The sequence below is a fragment of the Myotis yumanensis genome, unplaced genomic scaffold (assembly GCF_028538775.1).
Source record: "Myotis yumanensis isolate MYYU_CA2020_CCGP unplaced genomic scaffold, mMyoYum1.0.hap1 SCAF_2, whole genome shotgun sequence".
Classification (NCBI taxonomy): domain Eukaryota; kingdom Metazoa; phylum Chordata; class Mammalia; order Chiroptera; family Vespertilionidae; genus Myotis; species Myotis yumanensis.
Genome location: NW_027223753.1, coordinates 132675798 through 132696397, shown reverse-complemented (window position 1 = coordinate 132696397; position 20600 = coordinate 132675798). Strand labels below are relative to the sequence as shown.

At 40.5% G+C, this 20600-nt stretch overlaps 1 protein-coding gene across 1 annotated transcript in view; it reads left to right on the top strand.

The window, feature by feature from the left end:
• The first annotated feature begins 1859 nt into the window (after positions 1-1859).
• PROS1 (protein S) overlaps positions 1860-20600 on the top strand; it is an 83378-nt gene continuing 64637 nt past the window's right edge. Inside the window, exon 1 of the mRNA XM_070406037.1 lies at positions 1860-1968. Within this exon, the coding sequence (XP_070262138.1) occupies positions 1893-1968 (76 nt within the window). The 5' untranslated portion in view covers positions 1860-1892. The remainder of the gene's footprint in view (positions 1969-20600) is intronic.

The window sequence follows — 20600 nt, the reverse complement described above, 5'->3', positions numbered from 1 at the left end:
AAAGTACAGATCAATGAATCATTTATAAGAGAATGTCAGTTACTCTATTTTGATTTGTTGTACTATGTAATAAAATTAAAACTAATATATGTAGCTGATACTAAGACTCTGAAAATTAAATAATTAGTTTGTAAGTAATTTAAAACTCTTATTTAAATAATGATCAATTTACAAGGGATGTAACTACATTGTTGAAATACCTAAGGTGGTGATATGTAACAACTGAATGCAATGAGTGAACCTTAAGTAGATCCTGATTAAACTTAAAACACTCTTGGCTGTTTAACCTCAAGGCAGTCAATAGGATGAAGGAAGTTATATCCCAAGTATGTGACTATCTCTTTTGTTGTTCTTCTCTTGTGACTCTGAGTCTGAATTCCCCAAAGAACAAATTCCTAGGGAGGACTGGATTATATCCATTTTGGGAAATCTCTATAATTTTCGACTTGTAAGACCTATCTGCATTTTATGTGTGTGTGATTTGAGGGTGTTATCAATGTTAAAAAAAATACTTACATTAACACTTACATTAACACTATTATGCCCATTTTACAGGTGATAATGAAGCATGGTAGCAATCACCTCTGGTAAAAACTGCTGTTTAATTTTTAACCCTGCTGTTCTGGCTTCTGTACTTATTTGCTTGCTAAAATAACAGAGAAGTTATTTTGATTTTCTGAACTTATATAAATCATCTCATTCAACTGAATACCCCATTGATTGTGGTTTTACTGGTCTTTCAAAACACTTTCCTCTGCACCTCGAGACCAGGACAGCACAATTGCTTTAATTGCTTCTGGGGCTCCAGAAAATGTGTTTCCATTGACTCAGTGGCCCCAAGACCTGAAACTATAATTAATCTTTGTACATAACTAACTTGCTTATTTTAGCTTCTGTAACAAACTGCTTTTGCAAACCAGGTTCCTCATTCCAAACCTCAAGATGTAATCAATACCTTTGTGATATTTGCCTTTATAAGCCTGATGTTATGGCCAGTTGGGGCTTCGAGATTTGGAGAGCATTTGCCCCCTCGTAGCCGCTGGCTCTGAAATAAATGTGGCTCCTTAATTCGACTTCTTGAGGCGTCCTTGTGTGATACGAGGGGTACAATACAACAACACAACTGAGGCTTAGAGGGGTTAATCAATTTGCTTAAAGTCACATAACTAATAAGTGGCAGAGCATTTCGATTTAAATCCAGGCAGTTTAGCTCCACAGGTGGTCTTAAACATTAAATAACACACATTTCAAAGGAGTATGTCTAAAGCACAAAAAGCAGAGGTAAGATATAAAAAAACAAAACGAGCTCTCTAAGGTGATGGAATTTGATACATTCTCTTTTTTTTTTTCATCAAAAATTATTTCGCCATAGTTGTTTCAGACCATACATGCAGGTACAAAATAAAACTGTTGATGGTCAAAACCATCCCGTTTGCTTCCCGTATCTCTGTGTTCTCCAGTCTTCTTGGAGTGGCTTCACTCACTTCTTGGTTTCAGTTCATGTCCTCACCCCTGTTGTCTCTCTCCCTGTTTTTCTTCCCAGCAGGGATCCCCTTTCCCCGGAGCCCTCCACGTTCTCCTGGCCACACTCAGCCTCCCAGCCTAGCTCGCCGGAGCTTTTTACTTCGCTTGCCTCCCCTTCCCCTTGGAAACTCCCCCCTCGGGGGACCCAGACCGAAACGCGGGAGCTGGGGAACCGGCCAGGAAAGCTGCCTCCGCAGTGTTTACCAGGCCGCCAACGCGTCCCCCGAGCCCTGCCCCCAGCTCCGCAAAGCTTCCTGGAAATGTCCGCGTTATCACTTCCCCCCTGCGGCTGGGGGCTGGGAGCGGGCGGGCCTCTCCGCCCCCGGCTCCCGGGGCGCCGCCGCCCGCAGTCCTCGCGCAGCCCGGCCATGAGAGTCCTCGGCGGGAGCTGCGGGGCGCTGCTGGCGTGCCTCGCCCTCGCCTTCCCCGTCTCGGAGGCAAACTGTGAGTAATCAATAGCGTCTTGTCTGCTTCTGTCCCCAGCGATGCCAGCCGAGCCGCCAGCCTTGCTCGAGTTTGTTTTCCAGGGCTGCAGCCTCCTAGAAACTTTCCAAGCCCCGACAGCCCCGGCGGATGGAAGCAGCCGTGGGTCTAGCGGGCAGCGGAATGGTGGGGCAGGGTCGGTATTTGCTCTGCGCTGGGAACCCCGTGTTGCTGCCCAAAGGACCGAGGGAAGGAGCCGAGTCACGCCAAGTGTTAAAGAAGAAGTTAGAACATCTACCCATTTGCCCCCAGCAGCTGAATTCCCGGTCAGAGGACAGGGATGAGCACAGTCCAGCATAAAAGTAGGGGAAAAGGCATCCCACTGTCTTCCCTTTGTACCCGCGCCTGTCCCCAACTCGCACCCCCTGCTGCAGCCTTACCCCACTTTTGCAATTTCTGGACTTTGAGCTTGGTTTGCTTATTTCAACATCGACAAACGAATTGTTGTAGGTGAGTTAAATTTTGCATAGCAGTTGGCACATATTATCTGACCTTGAAATCAAAAGGACTGTTAAACATCGCATTTCTTAGATCATTTTGTACTGGGGATATTTGACACTGAGTGCCACTGATCTGAAGTCCTGGCAGGAGTTTTTCGTCTTTATCTTTGTATGTCTAGTTCTTTAGGTTCCCGTGCCTGGACTCAAGGCACAATATTGAGTTTTCTCTGAAAAATATATGAGGTGTATTAAGGCATTTAGAACATTTCCGGTGTCACTTAACTCATTTCTTTTCTAAAGTGTAAGCATGTTCATTGATTAAAAATGCTTACTTGTACTGTTTTTATTCTCAGGAAATGACATGGGAGAGATAAACTATGAATTAAAAATAACTTTTAGGTTGCGTAAAGCTCTAATATAAAAACTTCAAAGAAGTAATTTCAGGAGAATTAAATAGGAATTTACTAACATTCCACTAGTTTTTATTACTGCTCGTGATGAATGGAATATTTTAACGTTCTAATTTAGAGGCTAAAACATTATTTGTTGATTTTATATTAAAGAGCTACAATAGCAGAACTTCAACACTCATACCCCTATCATCACTACTAGTAAGCCTGCCTGTGGACCATAGGCACTTCCTTATTACCTATGTAGGCCGTTAGGACAATCAGATATTCGTTTGTTAATTAGTGCTTTGGAGAAGAGAAAGAGGCAAAATGACTAGCCACACTACCTGCTTGTCATCACAGGAATTTTCTCAGCCCTTTCTTTTTATAGAGATTGTTATATTTTCACTGAATCTAGGCAGAGTTAAAAGTGTGTGTGTGCGTGTGTGTGCGCGCACATTATATGTAGGTATTCAAACCATATGTATGGAGAAATACAAGTGTTATGTATAGATACTGTTAGATAAATTCTACCAGGTTACATATAAAGGCCCTATAATCTCTTAATTTAAAAAAATAGGATAGTTTTCCCTGGCCAAGTAGCTCAGTTGGTTAGAGCATCAGCCAGATACATCAAGATTGTGTGTTCAATCCCTGATCAGGGAACATACATGAATCAATCAATGAATGCATACATAAGTGGAATAATAAATCAATGTTTCTCTCTCTCTTCCTCTGCCCCCTCCCTCCTTTCCTCTCTCTGTAAATTTCGATCAATAAAAAATTGTTTAAAAGTTTAATTGGATTGAAAATTATCTCGGTTTACTGATGAGAAAACTGTGATACAGGTGGAATTATTTTACTCTTTAAGATTTTAAATTTGAAATAGAATTAGAACTCTAAATATTTGATTTATAATTCATGTTTAGTCCATAGAACTATAGTTGATATTTAAAGAAAATCAAATCACAGGTTTAGTTTTGAGAGAGTGAGAAATCATCCAGTTCAACCTCTTTGTTTTAACAATAAATTGTTCAGAGATGTTAACTGACTTTCCAGACATTTCTAGACCATATGCAGAGAGAGAGATTTAAAAGATATACTGTATACATATTTTGTCATTTCTCCGTAAGGGTTGTGGTGAAGAGAACTAGAAGAAAGGGGAGTCCCGTTTTGGCTGTGCTAATTTGGCCCTACGGAGACTTCCACTTCTGGATGGATGCAGTCCACCCTAGACATTATGGACTCATATTTTCCTTCTCTGTTTTACTCTTTACTAACTATTACTTTCATTGTTTATCCATCTTTGTCTTTACTTGAAGTCCCTTTATTTCAGAGTCCAAAATGTTGCACTGATGGAGAGATTTTATCAAGGTTAGGTTAGAGTTGGGGTTGGTGCTAGAAAACTTAGAAGCAATTTCTGGTATGCAACAGCACCCTATGCCATATTCTCTTACCACTAATTATATGTAAGGAAACATAGTAATATTTTTCATAATAGACCTTTTCTGTCCACCAAGTTATAGATAAACTAGATAAACTAGAGGCCCGGTGCATGAAATTCATGAACTTGTTGGGGGGTCCCCTCAGCCCGGCCTGTGCCCTCTTGCAGTCCCAGACCCCTTGCTCCTTACTGCCTGCCTGCTCGCTGCTCCTTAGCACTGCTGTGGAGGTGGGAGAGGCTGGCTTCTGGCTGAGCAGCGCTCCCACTGTGGGAGTGCACTGACCACCAGGGGGCAGCTCCTGTGTTGAGCATCTGCGCTCTGGTGGTCAGTGCGCATCATAGCAACCAGTCATTCCACAGTTCGGTTGATTTGCATATTAAGTTTTTATTATATAGGATGTTCTTTATGCATAGGTAATTTTCAAAATATTATGAGAAAAAATGTAAGAAGCCTGGTAATACATATATCAGTATTCTTTATTTACAAGTAACAGCAATGATAAGGGAAGAAGAAAGAAATGGAGGGAGGAGGGGAGGAAGAGAAGGGAAGGAAGGGAAAGAAGGAAGGGGAGGGAAGAAAATATAAGGGGAAGGAAGGGGGAAAGAAAAGAGAAGAAAGAGAAAGGAAAAAGGAAGGAAGGAAAAAAGGAGCCAAATGGATTTATTGGAAGGTTACTGAATGGCATGCTGAATAAACAGGTTTAGGGAAGCCAGGGACTGGGCATTTAGGTGTTCCATACAGTGGGAACTCCCGTGCTCACTATGTTAGGATCTGCCACCATATGACTCCTAACTGCCTTCTAGTCCTGTGTGTCTCTACTCATGATTGAAATTCCTACTCATGATTGAGAGTCTCATCATTTGGGCTTAGCTTATTTCTGGAATCCTGTGATTGACACCTCACTAGAATCAGGTAGAGCCTGGACAGCTCCCACAATGCTGGGAAGGAAGCAGAAACAGGAGAAGTCTACACGTTCTAATTATACCCTGTGCAACATACACATATGACCTTCTTTCTATTAACACTATCTGAAAGTATTTCAAATACTTGCACATATTTATAATATCATGTAAATAAGTAATGTACAACAAAGTACCTCCTGTTGAATAGGTTTTAGTCATCATAACCAGAGAGGAAGGTTCAAGACTGCCACTTCCTACTTTAGTATCCTTGGGTGATGTCCGTGCCTCCTCTAGTTCTGTCACAATCCCCTATCAATGTGGTCTGCTTTATGGACAAAATGATACATTGTAGTATACCGACACATATTATATGCCAAAATGTAATAATAAAAAAGAGGGGAATACAGGTACTGGCTTTAGGGATTGGCTGTCTCTCTTGGTTATAAGCTTGAATTGATATTTATGAGGGACTTCATCCTTCACTACTCAATTCATATCTCTCTTCCTCTCAGGGAATTCCTCATGCTTGGGCTTTTGTCTGCTCCATGACCCTTCAGGAAGAATCTGAGCCCTGTTGTTCCTACCTGTGGAAGGCTGTATTCATCTCTTCTTTTAGAATTTCTACTGTTTACCATAGTTATCCTGGAGGAGTAGCACTCTTAACCCTGATTTATATGTGGTAACAACACTATTTTGCCTCGATTACTGTCACTCCAGAACAATCCTCTTTTCTTTTTTTTCAATGAGAGTAAGGAATTTTAACTGGCCATAACGCAGGTTCAGCTTCTAATTCAGTAGAAAATATATTAAGTCCCTCGTGAATGTATTCCTCCCTGGTTCGCCAACTTCTAGATGAACAGAACCCAGTTATGAAGGAAGAAAGAAAGAAATTCAAGAATAGGTCTTTGAATTAGTTTCTTAGGTCTGTTGGAACAAAGTACACAACCCTCACCCTAGCTGGTTTGGCTCAATGGGTAGAGCGTCAGCCTGCAGACTGAAGGGTCCCAGGTTCAATTCCAGTCCAGGACACATGCCGGGTTGCGGGCTCAATCCCCAGTAGGGGTCATGGAGGAGGCAGCCGATCAATGATTCTCTCTCATCATTGATGTTTCTATCTCTTCTCCCTTCCTCTCTCTGAAATCAATAATCTTACCTAATAATAGACAAACATGTAAATCGACCGTCCCTCCACCACGCTCACAGCCAATCAGGAGAGTATGCAAATTAACCCAACAAAGATGGCGGTTAATTTGCATACATAGGCACGAAGCAGCAGAGTGAAGGTTGAAGGCTCCAGCCGGAGCAGCGAAGGCCTGGGTCCCGGGTGCTGGAGGAAAACCGGTGCCGGCAGCCAGGGGAAGGGAAGGCCTATTGCACGAATCTCTTCATGCAACAGGCCTCTAGTAATAATAATAATAAAAAGTACCACAACCTGGGTAACTTAAACAACAGAATTCATTCTCTCACAGTTTTGGAGGCTAGAAATCTAACATCAAGATTTTATCGGAAAGGGGACCTGGCCCTGAGCTGGTCTGCTGGTAGTGTGTGGGTTTTTGACTTCATGCAGGAAAAATTTCACAATATGGGTCCAGGTGATTTTTAGAGAACATTTATTAAAGCTGGGGACAGTGAAACAAGGAAGGGCCTAGGATAGAAGAAACAACAGGAGAGAGACTAGGCGGGGAAATGAGCCTCGGCTGGGCTTCTTTGCTCACTAAGAAGTCAGAAAAGGGGATGGTGGGGACAGGTTCAGGGGGTTAGCCTGGAATGAGCTGAGGACTAGGAGGGAGAATCTGTTCCATGCTTCTCTTCTACCTTCTGGTTTCAAAAGACATTCCCCCTATCGTCACATCATCTTTGCTCTGCACATGTCTGTCTCTGTTCCACATTTCCTCTCTTGATTAACAACACAGTCATAGTAGATTAGCAACTACCCTTATGACCTTGTCTTTCCTTGTCATCTGCATAGTTCCTATTTCAGATACGGTCAGGTTCACAAGTACTGGGGAATTAGGACTTCACTGTCTTTATAGGGGACACAGTTGAAACCATAATAGTCAGTAATCATGACAAGAACCATATTTTTCCATGTATAAGATGCCCCTCCCCCCCAATTTTCCAACCCAAATTAAGAAATCAATATTTTAAACATAAAACAGAACACATTTTTATTTATTTATCTTCTTATTTTTTGACATCTTTATGGGCTCAGAATGCTCAGGTCCCTGTTGCATCTGCACACTCTCCACCTCCACCTCCAATTGTGGCATCAGCTGACGTCAGTAACAATAAGGCTTGCGATTAGAGGAAGTCTGTTTGACCAGTTATGGGCAGCTACGCACCTGTGTGGCTCCCTCCTTGGCTGACTTCCGTGTATAAGATGCCCCTCGATTTTCAGTCTAACTATTTTAGAAAAAAAATAGCATCTTATACACGGAAAATTATGGTACTTATGTCTTTCTACCTTCATTTCTGACCTGTGTATTTTGGCTTACGGGAAAAGAGCACCATATATGAATGATTGCTAGTATTGAGAAGGTACTACATTTTTTTTCTTTTCTTTTTTTTTTTTTAGCCACAGTGGAAGATAGTGTTGTATCACAAAAGGCAGTGACTGAGTCCTCACTAATTGGTCAGTCTCTCATTCCCTGAGGCTACCTCCTTTAAGGTATTAGAGTATACAATAATGAAAACCACCATAATCATCCCATTCACTTATTTCTTTAATAAGTTAATTCCTTAGTTAAAGGTAATTTTGTGTGGTTTAGCATAAAGCATTGAATTAGTCTACCAATAGTGGTACTGATAGAAAAATTTAACCCAAATACAGAATAAATGCCTCTATCTCTGAGCACAAATTGCTGTTCCTTCCTGACAGAAAAGCCCTAACTAATCAACCATCCACTAGGTACCTGGTTGGATTTTATAATACATCCAGGGCTGAGTCTCATCTGAAGCTCTTCTAGGCTCACTGGCTGTTGGCAGAACTCATTTCTGGCAGCTGTAGGACAGACACCCTCAGACCCGGAGGCCTCCCCCCATCTGACCATCTCTTTAAGGCAGGTTGCTTCTGAAAGGTAAACCAGAGGCTCTGCTGCTACTCCTTGACTCTCACTTCTCTTTCTGATGTGGCATATGAGGCTCATGATCAGGAGGATTCCAGAGGATTTCCTCCAACGGACCTTTCCCTGCCTCTCTTCTCAAAGGGGGTCACTCTCTATCCTCTCTTCCCTGTGGTCTTTCCCCATACAAGTCCTCCTGTTTGGAAGACTTCCCTTTTACAGTCCTCCCCCAAGCATCCCACGTGATCTGTCTAAAGGCTTCTCATACTTTAGGATACTTTATGAGATTTTGTTCTTTTTTTAAAGAATCATGGATTGGCATGTGATCCAGCTTTCTAGGATAATTATCTCCCTATTTATATTAAAGGATGATTTAGAAAATTGACCGTTTTCTTGATTGCTATTTTTGAATACTGTATTTCAAATATATTTGGGGCATTTATTTATTTATTTATTTATTTTACTCTTGCTTTAATGGTAATTTTATTCAAGGAATAAACAGAAGTACTCTGTCTCTATCTACTATCTATCTATCTATCTATCTATCATCTATCTATCTATTTATACATTTTTGCTTTCTTTAGAGTCCTCTGATTCTTAGAATTAACAAAGGAGCAAATTAGCACTTAGTAAATAATATCTGTTACAAGCATTAAACTATTTTAAAATTTTCATAATCTTTTATTACTTTGGATAAGATATGCTATAATATTTTTAATAACACTTTAGTAACACTTTAATCTCCAAATCTTCAAATCTCCAAATCCTAGTAGTTTAGCAAAATAAGAGTTAATTTCTTTCTTTTTTAAAAAATTAATATATTTTTATTGCTTTCTGAGAGGAAGGGTGAGAGAGATAGAAACATCATCATGAGAGTAGATCATTGCTTGGCTACCTCCTGCATGCCCCCTTCTGGGGATTGAGCCTGAAACCCAGGTATATGCCCTTGACCAGAATGCCCCTGCAACCGGGGCATGGGCCTTTGACCGGAATCAAACCTGGGACCCTTCAATCCACAGACCGACGCTCTATCCACTGAGCCAAACAGGCTAGGGCAAGAGTTTATTTCTTAATTGTGTAAAGTCCAATTTGGTTTTTGTAAATCTCTTCCATCTTTAGTTATACTGTCTGGTACACATGACCTCGAATGTCCCTGCAAGAAAAGAGAGCAATAGAGGAGATGTATGTGTTCTTTACGGTCTTAGCATGGAAGTGACAAAACTCACTCCTGCTTAGAGTTCAGATAGCCACATCCCAAGGCAGAACATGGAGTATTTGGTCAGCATTGTTTCTGTTACAAACATTTTTCTTCTAAGGTTAAGATGTTAAGATTATGGTTTCTTTATCTAAGAGAGGTGCAGATACTTATTGCCTATTTAAATTTGGTCATATATATTCCAAAGTGTGAGGTTGTTGCAACTACATGAAAAAAAATTTGTGATAGAGGGCACAATTCACTATGCCTATTTTGACATAACACCTGGGGACTTAGTAAAATGATATTGAGTTGGTTGCTATTGTAGCAGGATGAAAAATAATATGGTAATAGCTGGCATTGAAATTAGTCCTCTGGTAAGAACTGCTATTATTTTAGAAATTACCTTCAACAATGGCTTTACATTTAGAAAGTGAAGTTCTGAAAACACGATCTATAACTTTGCTACTCAAGCGGAGCCCATGGACCAGCAGCAGCAGCATTTCCTAGGAGCTTATTGGAAATGTATCTCTGGCCCCACTCCAGACCTGCTGATTCAGAATATGCATTTTAACAAGACCCTCAGGCAACTCCTCCCCACACTTAAAGTTTGAATCATGTGGTCTGTAAGGGGATAGCAGGGCAGATAGATAAATGGTTCTGTGTAAGAAGTGAACAGATTGCATGGGTGGCAGTAGCGGGCAACCAGGGAGCGAGAAGGGGAAGGGATGTCAGAGAAGGGAGGAAAGAAGCTGAGCCACAGAGAATGCAGCTGGCGTGGAAGGTCTCCCGTCAGAGATTATTCGATGCCAGGTGGACAAAGGATTTTAGGAACTGGCATTTCTAGGTCTCAACTTTAAGTGTCAAAAGTTGCTTTAAATGTAAACTGCAACTCTTCCCACCTGCCGCCTGCCTCCAGGGCTTCTTCAGAAGAGGTTGATTTTGCCCTAGCTGGTTTGACTCAGCGGATAGAGTGTCGGTCTGCGGACTGGAGGGTCCTGGGTTCGATTCTGGTCAAGGGCACATACCTTGATTGCAGGCTCCTCCCGAGCCTGGGCCCTGTGTTTCTCTCACATCGATATTTCTCTCTGTCTTTCCCTCTTCCACTCTCTGTAAAAATCAATGGAAAAATACACTTGGGTGAGGATTAAAAAAAAAAAAGAGGTTGATTTCCACATCTAGGTTGATTAAGAATAAAGAGAAGAGAGTAGTGAGATGAAGGGCTTAGGGAAGGCTAACACACAAAGCCAACAGTGACCATAAAAAAACCACAGCTCCAAAAGATTGCAGATGTCTTGAGAGAAATTGTATCAAGTAGGGAATTCTTGTTTTATGTTACCATTCAGTGAATTAAAACAGGCAGGATGATATCTGACATTAGCAAAACTAAATTATCTTCTTAAAAAATATACTTTTATTGATTCCACAGAGGAAGAGAGAGGGAGAGCGAGATAGAAACATCAATGATGAGAGAATCATTGATCGGCTGCTTCCTGCATGCCCCCCACTGGGGATTGAGCCTGAAACCAGGGTATGTGCCCTTATCAGGAATTCAAAGGTGACCTTCTCGTTCATAGGTTGATGTTCAACCACTGAGCCATGCTGGCCAGGAAGTAAAACTAAAGTATCTTTAAATTTGCCACATTCTGTATACATATATATACATATATATCAAGTCATGTTGTACATCTGAAATTAGAAAATGTTATATGTCAATTATATCTCAAAAAAAGGAATAATCTCTGCATAACAAAAAAAGATTCCAAGGAAATGGCTAATATTTTAATAGTAGAAAGTAGAGTTATAATGCTTTTTTAATTACTGGCTTCCTTTTTTAAAGAGATTTTTTAACTTATTTTTTTAGAGAGAGAAGAAAGGAGAGGGAGAGAGAGAAACACTGATGTGCGTGCCATCCCCACCCTCCAACTTCACATCACCCCACCTCCTGGGGAAGTGCCCTGATCAGGAATCAAACCAGCAACCTTTCTGTGCATGGGACAACTCTCAAGCAACTGAGCCACACTGGCCAGGGCTATTACTTGTTTACTTAAAAAAAATATAATAAATTGTTATTAACTCTAGTATGGGGACAACCCCTTTATTTAAGAGGTTTATTCATATTATACTAGATGCCGGGTACACGAAATTTGTGCACGGTGGGGAGGGGTCCCTCAGCCCGGCCTGCACTCTCTCCAATCCTGGACCCCTTGGGGGATGTCTGACTGCTGGTGTAGGCCTGATCCTGTAGTCAGACATTCTTCTTGCAATCCGGGACCACTGGCTCCTAACCGCTCGCCTGCCAGCCTGATTGCCCCCAACTGCCCTCCCCTGCAGGCCTGGTCGCCCCCAACTGCCCTCCCCTGCAGGCCTGGTCACCTGCAACTGCACTCCCCTGCTGGCCATCTTGTGACCATATGGGGGCGGCCATCTTGTGCGAGGGTGTGATGGTCAATTTGCATATTACCTCTTTATTATATAGAATAATAAAAGCATAGTATGCAAATTGCCCTCTAGACCGGGAGTTCTTCTGAGAGTTTGATCAGGGGGTGGGGCTGGCCAGGGGAAGGGAAGAAGGCACAGGCAGGTGGCCGGGGGAAGGGAGGGAGTACTTGGCCGGCTGCTGCTAGCCACTAGGGACCCTACCAGTGCATGAATTTTGTATACTGGACCTCTAATTATTAATAAATGCTTTACAACATTTGACATTGTTGAAATTTATCTTTTTGAAATTAACCTCCTTTTATATCTATAAGCATTATATTTTTCAAATTTTCTTTCTCTACATATGTAATACTAAATCTGTTTCTATTGTTTGTTTTCTTAAAAATATATTTTATTGACTTTTTACAGAAAGGATGGGAGAAGGATAGAGAGTTAGAAACATTGATGAGAGAGAAACATCTATCAGCTGCCTCCTGCACGTCCCCTACTGGGGATGTGCCCGCAACCAAGGTACATGCCCTTGACTGGAATCGAACCCGGGATCCTTCAGTCCGTAGGCCGATGCTCTATCCACTGAGCCAAACTGATCAGGGCTGCTTCTGTTGTTTTGATGATCTCTGCTTCTCCTTAAATATTAGTTTCCTGAGGTTCTATTTTGACATTCTGTTCTCATTGGTCAGTAGCTTAAACTACTAACTACTAGTATATTCTACTGATTCCTAACATTTTTATTATTTATTTATTTATTTATTAGGGTAATTTATTTTTAAATTCTGCAAGACTTTTGTCTTTATTTTATTTTATTTTTTTAAAATATATTTTATTGATTTTTTACAGAGAGGAAGGGAGAGGGATAGAGAGTTAGAAACATCGATGAGAGAGAAACATCGTTCAGCTGCCTCTTGCACACTCCCCACTGGGGATGTGCCCGCAACCCAGGTACATGCCTTTGACTGGAATTGAACCCGGGACCCTTCAGTCCGCAGGCCGACCCTCTATCCACTGAGCCAAACTGGTCAGACTGTTGTCTTTATTTTAATCTTTCATTCCAGTAATCCTTGCTTAATATAATCTTACTTGGGAACTCTCTGATGCTATGGTTCTCAACCTGTGGGTCGCGGCCCTTTCACAGGGGTCGCCTAAGACCATCCTGCATATCAGATATTTACATTACGATTCATAACAGTAGCAACATTACAGTTATAAAGTAGCAACGAAAATAATTTTATGGTTGGGTCACAACATGAGGAATTGTATTTAAAGGGCCAGAACGTTGAGAACCACTGCTCTAATGTATCTTATAAGGACACTAATTCATTAGAATCTGGGCCCCACCTTTATGATCTCATTTAACCTTAATTACTTCTTTAGAGTCCCATCTCCAAATATAGCCACACTGGGGATTATGGCTTCCACATATGAATTTCTGGAAGAAGCAAACATTCAGTTCATAATGACCATCAAGTAGAACACAAATGCTTATTTTCTTATTTCATTACTATGGAAGAAAACAAGTACATTTTATATTTTGTCTGGGTGGTTGTTTTTTTTTAAGTGGCCCTGAGTTTCTATATGTTACATGCATCTTTCCTTATAACTTGTTTTATTTTCCTTGACTCCTTATCCCAGTCATTTTCTCTCCTTTTCTTAATAGGTTATCATTTTATTCCATTGTTATTTAGACTGTCTCATATTCCATTGTTATTTAGCCTTTTGGAATGTCAACAAGGAATTCTGAGAGGCTGACAGAAATTGTATTGAATTATAAACACTTACTCAATGATATACCAATATGCCAAGTAATCTCACATTCACATCTGCACTTACAAATATATATATATATATATCCTAAGAGTCAGAAGGGAAGCCATTGAGATCTACAGTCTTTCTAAGCCTGTAAGTATACTTCAGATTTGCTTATTGTGGAGATCTGGGAGGTATTGCAAGAAGTGGGATATTGTAGCACTAGGCCAAAAATTTCATTGTTGCCTTAAAAAAATGTCCAAAAACAATTTGCCTGTTGCTTCATAAATACACACACAGGCCAGTGAACTAATGATATAATTGATGGCATCCTAAAAAAATAGGTCAAATAGAACAAAAAACAAAACATTTCCTGTGCTGTAAACTCTTGGTACATGACATCAAAATCACATGGTATTTTGGTCTCCCAGAGTGTAGCAAATAGAAAAGACATGAGGACTGCCTGCCGGAATATCTTACTGCACGTCATAAAAGAGACCTCCCACGACAGCCTCAGAAAGTATAGCCAGTTGGCAATGTAGTAGTTGAGAGAAGAAAAGACAAGGCTATAGAAAATTCCTCTTCATACCTTGCAATAATCTGACCTCTTACGAAGTACAGTAATTTATCATTTACTGAGAGCAAACAGATCAAATAAAAAAGATGGTCCATAGAATTACTTCCTGAGTAATAAAAAGCTACCTGTTCTGTCTTCTGAGTAAAATGTACTGCTTCCTCTCTTTGTGGCTAAATGAAAGGTAATAATCTTGAGGAAACAATGGCAGAATGTTTGATTTATTCTTTTTTCCCCCCTTAGACTGAGGCAGTAAATTAAACATTTAATTAAATCTTGGAGTAAGGAGAGGTCCATTTCACTTCTGTTGTGACTGAACAGTTTAGGCATTGTTTCCCTATTCATCCATTGATCTGACCCAGAATGGAGGTCAATGGCCACAGGTTTGTTTGTGTGTTTGTTTTTTAATGTCAGCAATGGCTTTCCTATTTCTAAATAAACGACAGCCCTCACTCCTTCCAATCCAAATGTTTTAGAACTCACCTTTATGAGTGAAGCATATAATTCCTAGATTATTTCATCTTCTTTTCCAGCTTTATATCCGTATCTTTTATGATCTTTGAATACCTTAAAGTGAGCCTATTTATTGCTCACGCCTTTTGAAGGACAGAGGCATAGTTCACCTTTTCTTACATTTTTCTTACCATTAGCATAATAACATTTGGGGAATCAGTGTTCAGCAACATAGTGCTCAGTATGAAAAAAAAGGTGAAATTTAGAGAAAAGCAAGGGTAATACCTTTCTTTAAATTTTTTAAAATTGATGTATATTGTACATACAGACATAGCATTTCTTTCTGAAGGCTAATAAAAGTTTTTCTGAAAGTTCACAATAATTATATAGGCTGATGAATGCCCAAGTAAAAATCTGTCTTTGGAGTTTTCTTAATATTTGCAACCTTCACTTTTATAAATATCCCCTCAATTGAAAATCTTCTGTAGTAGTTTATTTATTTAAAAAATTAAATTATAGTTAATTAATATGTGATAACTTAAAATTTGTAATACTAGGTATATTGTCACATGTTTTCCTATCACTATTAACTAAAGGTTTTTCTATATTAACATGCAATTATATATTTTTTCAGGCTTTAACTAAGGAAAACATGCCATTTTAACAGTTGAGACATTAGAGGTACAATTATATCTCAAATTATTATCTAGTTGTTCTGTTTGTACTTTGAAAGCCATTTTCCCTGAACCCATCCCACACTGAAGCAGAAACAAAGATTCAAAGATTTTGATAACTCAAATGCTAGGCAAAGATTCTCTTCTCAAAACAAACACACAGAAAAACAATAACAAAAAACAAAGATTCTCTTCTCAGACACATTATTTTAGGGGCAGTTTTTAATTTTTGGGATGCCAGATAATGAGGGCCTGGGGAAAGGAATGACAGAAGCAAAACTAAAAAAGAGATGACCTTTTGGAGGGAGGAATGTACAAATAGTCGTTTCAAGGACAAGAGAGCAGAATGGAAGTGATTCAGAGGATGAGCTATCCTCCATCTGCTACCTCCTCTTCTTCTGACTGATCAGTTTTGGGCAACCTGCAGACTTATGGTCCTGACCCACCTGAACACAGGGTAGCAAACTTGGACAACCAAGTGCGAAAGGGGCCTGAAGAAAGGAGCTCCCCTTGACCAAGGTTCAACTGAATTGAACAGTGAGGAATTTTCCTGTGAGTAAAGGCATTACTAACTCCACTATCCTTATTACGGATGCTTAAGTGACGCATCTGTAATATGCTTAATGATAAATTACTTTTTTGGAGATAAACTTGTGCTGGAAAAAACACACAAAGATTTGTTCCCACAGAAAATATTGAACCTGTGAAGGCTGTGACCATTTCAAAAGAGAATTCCGGTTAGTGTTTGAACAATGATTATGTTATTGACATAGTTGTTCAACTGGCTGTGGTCATTTTTTGGAGAAGGGGTGACCCAGATAAGTTAAAAAAAGAAGCTTATTCAGTTATGCTTCTAATCTTGAAAGACTCATAACTAAACATTACAACCTAAAAGTTTGAATCTCAATGTCGCACTTTTCAAGCAACATAGTTGGTTTTAACAAGGATTTTCTTGAAAAACTTCTGCATTTAAAGAAGTGAAGCAAACGATTTAAGACCGTGTGGTAATGCAAAAAGAGAACAGGTTTTGGAGGCAGGCTTGGCTTTGTTCTCAGCTCTGTGAACTTGATAAAATTAAACTCAACTTCAGTTGATTTTTAGTTCCTGTGTAATATGGGAAAATTATTAGTTGTGATTAGGATTAAAGGAGATTAAAACAAAACAGCATTTATCTGCTTATATGCCATGGCTATCATGATGATATTTAATGGAACTTTTTGGACATTACTGCAGGCCAGTAGGTTGGGTGTTTTGGGGCTTATAGATTGAACCAGCTGTTAAAAGCATGTCTAACCACATATTATTCTCATCCTACAGTTTTGTAGTTTTTAGTTTGGATCTGTGATATCATATTTATACCTTTTGACAAGGAATAGTAGACTCCTTTACAAACACACTCTGTTGGAGGGGTTTATTTTATAAAGGACAGTAAATGTCTTATTTACCGTAAGCTATCAAACGTGTCCACTCCACAACCACATAATTTCTTTTCCTTTTTTAAATTAAGTACATTGTGGGTGTTTGAGTGACAGCATGCATAGAAGAAAGAGCACTGGACTAGGAGGATGGGGATAACTTCATTTATTTATTTATTTTTAAAATATGTATTGTTGAGAGTATTAAAGATGTTCCCTCTTCACCTGGTTCCAACCCTGCCCCAGGCCTTCACCACCCTATTGTTTGTGTCCATAGGTAATCCATATATGCACACAAGATCCTTGGTTAATCCCTCCTGCCCCCCCCTCCCTTCCCTCTGAGATTCCTTAGCCTGCTCTGTGCTTCCATGCCCCTGATTCTATTTTATTCACCAGTTTATTTGTTCATTACATTTCTTGTTCATTTATTTTGATTTTTAGATTCAAATGTTGATAAATATGTATTTATTGCCATTTTATTGTTCATATTTTTTTATCTTCTTCTTCTTCCACTTCTTAAAGAATACCCTTCAACATTTCACATAATACTGGTTTGGTGATGATGAACTTCTTTAGCTCTCTCTTGTCCATGAAGCTCTTTATCTGACTTTCAATTCTTTTTTTTTTTTTTACATTTATTTTTAAATGTGTTTTTTTTTATTATTGATAGTATTACAGATATCTCCCATTTCCCTCCCCCCTTATCCCCTTCCCCCGAGCCCTTACCTACCCCCCAAGTCTTCACCACCGTATTGCCCATGTCCATGGGCTATGTATATAACTATATAAGTTCTTTGGTTTGTCTCTTCTTATCCTCCTAATCCCACATTGAGATATGTCAGTCTGTTCCATGCCTCCCTGCTTGGGGTCTTATTTTGTTGGTCAATTCCTTTTGTTCATTAGATTCCACAAATAAGTGAGATCATGTGATATTTGTCTTTCTCAGTTTGGTTTATTTCGCTTAGCATAATATTTTCCTGGTCCATCCATGCTGTCCCAAAGGGTAAGAGATTCCTCTTTTTTTTACAGCTGCATAGTATTCCATAGTATAAATGTCCCATAAGCTTTTTTATTCATTCATCCACTGATGGGCACTTGGGCTGTTTCCAAATCTTAGCTATTGTAGATAATCCAATTTTTTTGATTGGTGTTTTAGGGTTTTTAGGAAATATTCCCAGAAGTGGGATTGCTGGGTCAAACAAAAGTTTAATTTGACCTTCAATTCTAAATGATAGCTCTGCTGGGTAGAGTAATCTTGGTTGAAGTTCTTTGCTATCCATCAATTTGAATATTTCTTGCCAATTTCTTTTGGCCTGCAAAGTTTCTATTGAGAATTCAGATGACAGTCATATGGGTGCTTCCTTATAGGTAACTAACTGCTTTTCTCTTGCTGCTTTTTAAAAAAATATGTTATTATTGATTTCAGAGAAGAAGGGAGAGAGAGAGAGAGAGAGAGAGAGCGAGAAACATCAATGATGAGAGAGAATCATTGATCAGCTGCCTCCTGCACGCCCCCTACTGGGCTTTGAGCCCGCAACTGGGTATGTGCCCTTGATCAGAATCGAACCCGGGACCCTTCAGTCTGCAGGCCGATGCTCTATCCACTGAGCCTGCTAGGGCTTCTCGTGCTTCTTTTAAGATTCTCTCTTTGTCTTTAACCTTTGGCATTTTAAATATGATGTGTCTTGGTGTAGGCCTCTTTGGGTTCTTCTTGTTTGGGACTCTGTGCTTCCTGGACTTGAAAGTCTATTTCTTTCACCAGGGGAAGTTTTCTGTTATTATTTCTTCAAATAGGTTGTCAATATCTTGCTCTCTCTCTTCTCCTTTTGGCATCCCTATAATTTGAATGTTGGTATACTTGAAGTTGTCCCAGAGGCTCCTTATATTCACTTCAATTTTTGGATTATTTTTTCTTTTTGCTCTTCTGATTGTGTGTTTTTTGCGTCTTCATATTCCAAATTGTTTATTTGATTCTCAGAATCCTCTACTCTACTGTTGAATCCCTGTAAATTATTCTTTATTTCAGTTAGTGTATGCTTAATTTCTGAGTGGTTCTTTGTCATGTCTTTGAAATTCTCACTAAGATTCTTGAAAATCTCACTAAGTCCCATAAAGCTCTCATTAAGATCCTTGAGCAACCTTATAACCGTTGTTTTGAATTCTGTACTAGTAGTTTGCTTGCTTCCATTTCTTTCATTTGTGACGTGTTTCTTTGTCTCCACATTTTGGCTGATTTTCTGTGTCTTTCTATGTATTGGGTAGAGCTACTATGTCTCCTGGAATTGGTAGAGTTGGCCCTGTGTAGTAGGGGGCCCAGTAGGGTCCAGTAGCTCAGTCTCCCCAGTCATCTGAGCTGGGCCCTCTAGTTGCACCCCTGTGTGGGTGTGTGTACATTCTTGTTGTAGTTGAGCCTTGATTGTTGTTGGCATCACTGGGATGAATTGACCTCCAGGCCAATTGGCTGTGAGAACCAGCTGCAACTACAGCAGAAGAGCTGCTGTGCAGAAGACACCCATATGGGGCAGGACTTTCTTCAGTGGGGCTTTGGTGCTCACTGAATCTGCCTATAGAGTATGTCACGTGTGGATGTGTAGAGTTGTAATCTGGTATTGTCTGAAGCTGTCCACCGGGTGCATTGTCTCTTGTGTCTTCAGGGAGGTGCAAAGTCAACCACTGCCTGGGGCATCTAGCAGGAGCTACAGAGAGATCTGCAGATTCCTCCTATTTGTATTGGGTTTGGAAGTGGCCAGGTGAAGCCCAGCTGTGAAGCAAGGCAGGCTGGTGCTGGTGCTGGGTCTTGGGCCTCTTATTGATAGGTTTGGGGCATGCTGAAGCCAGCTGCTGCTTGTTTGAGAGGTTTTTTAAAAGAGTGAAGGCTGAGCTGAGACAGGCCACTCATATGGAAAAGACTCTGCAAACAGCTTGGGTGGGCTGCAAATTGGATGGGGCAGGGTCTCAGGGAATCACCAGGGTGGAGTGAACAGTGTGGGCCATGCTTCTGGAAACTCAGATATAGCTGTCAGTCAGCTCTGCAATGGGGAGGTCCCAGCACAGGAACAATAACTCCTGTGAGTACCCCAATCTGGGAGAATGCTTCCCCCAAGTTCCTTCCCCGATGCCAGACAATCCAGTTCCTCCCCATATGTCCCTGGACTCCCCAATGCAACCCCCCAGTGCTGGAGGAATCAGGACCCTGTAAGTTTATGCGCCAACCCTTTAAGAGGAACTCTGTGAGGCTCTATAGCCTCAGCTTCACTCAGCGTCCCAAACCCTGATGGTTTTTACAGCCTGGCTCCCAGGCACTGAGGCAGCCAGGCAGGGGGCCCAGTCCCAATCGATCGATCCACAGGCGGGATGGTGGAGCAGATTTTTGTGTAACAGATTTTGTTTCTTGAAGTGGAGTTTGAGGTCTTCGATGGGCTTACAAAAATAGGTCTTAGGTTGTAGTTCCTGTGGGGACTCACAAGAATCAGGTTAAATTTGAGATAAGTGAGCCCAACTGGCTATCACTGTGAGCTTTACTGGAGTTGGGGTGCTTAGTAGGATCTGATGTGGGCCCTTCTGTCTGGTTGTAGTTGGGATCAAGACAATTGTATTTCATTTTGTAAGGTCCAAGAGACGTCCTCTGTGGTGTAGGAGGGAGTTTAGGGGCTGAGGGAGGTTGGGGAACAGGTTTTTCTCTAATTATAAGACTCCAGTGAGTGCTATTAGTTCAGCTTTTTGGGCCCAAGTAGTGGGAGACAGGGGTTTTGCCTCTTGTTTCCTGAAGACTGTTAATGGCATACCTAGCCCTTCTGACCCCATCCTTTATAATAAAAGGCTAATATGCAAATTGTTCGACTGGGAGTTCAACTGCTCG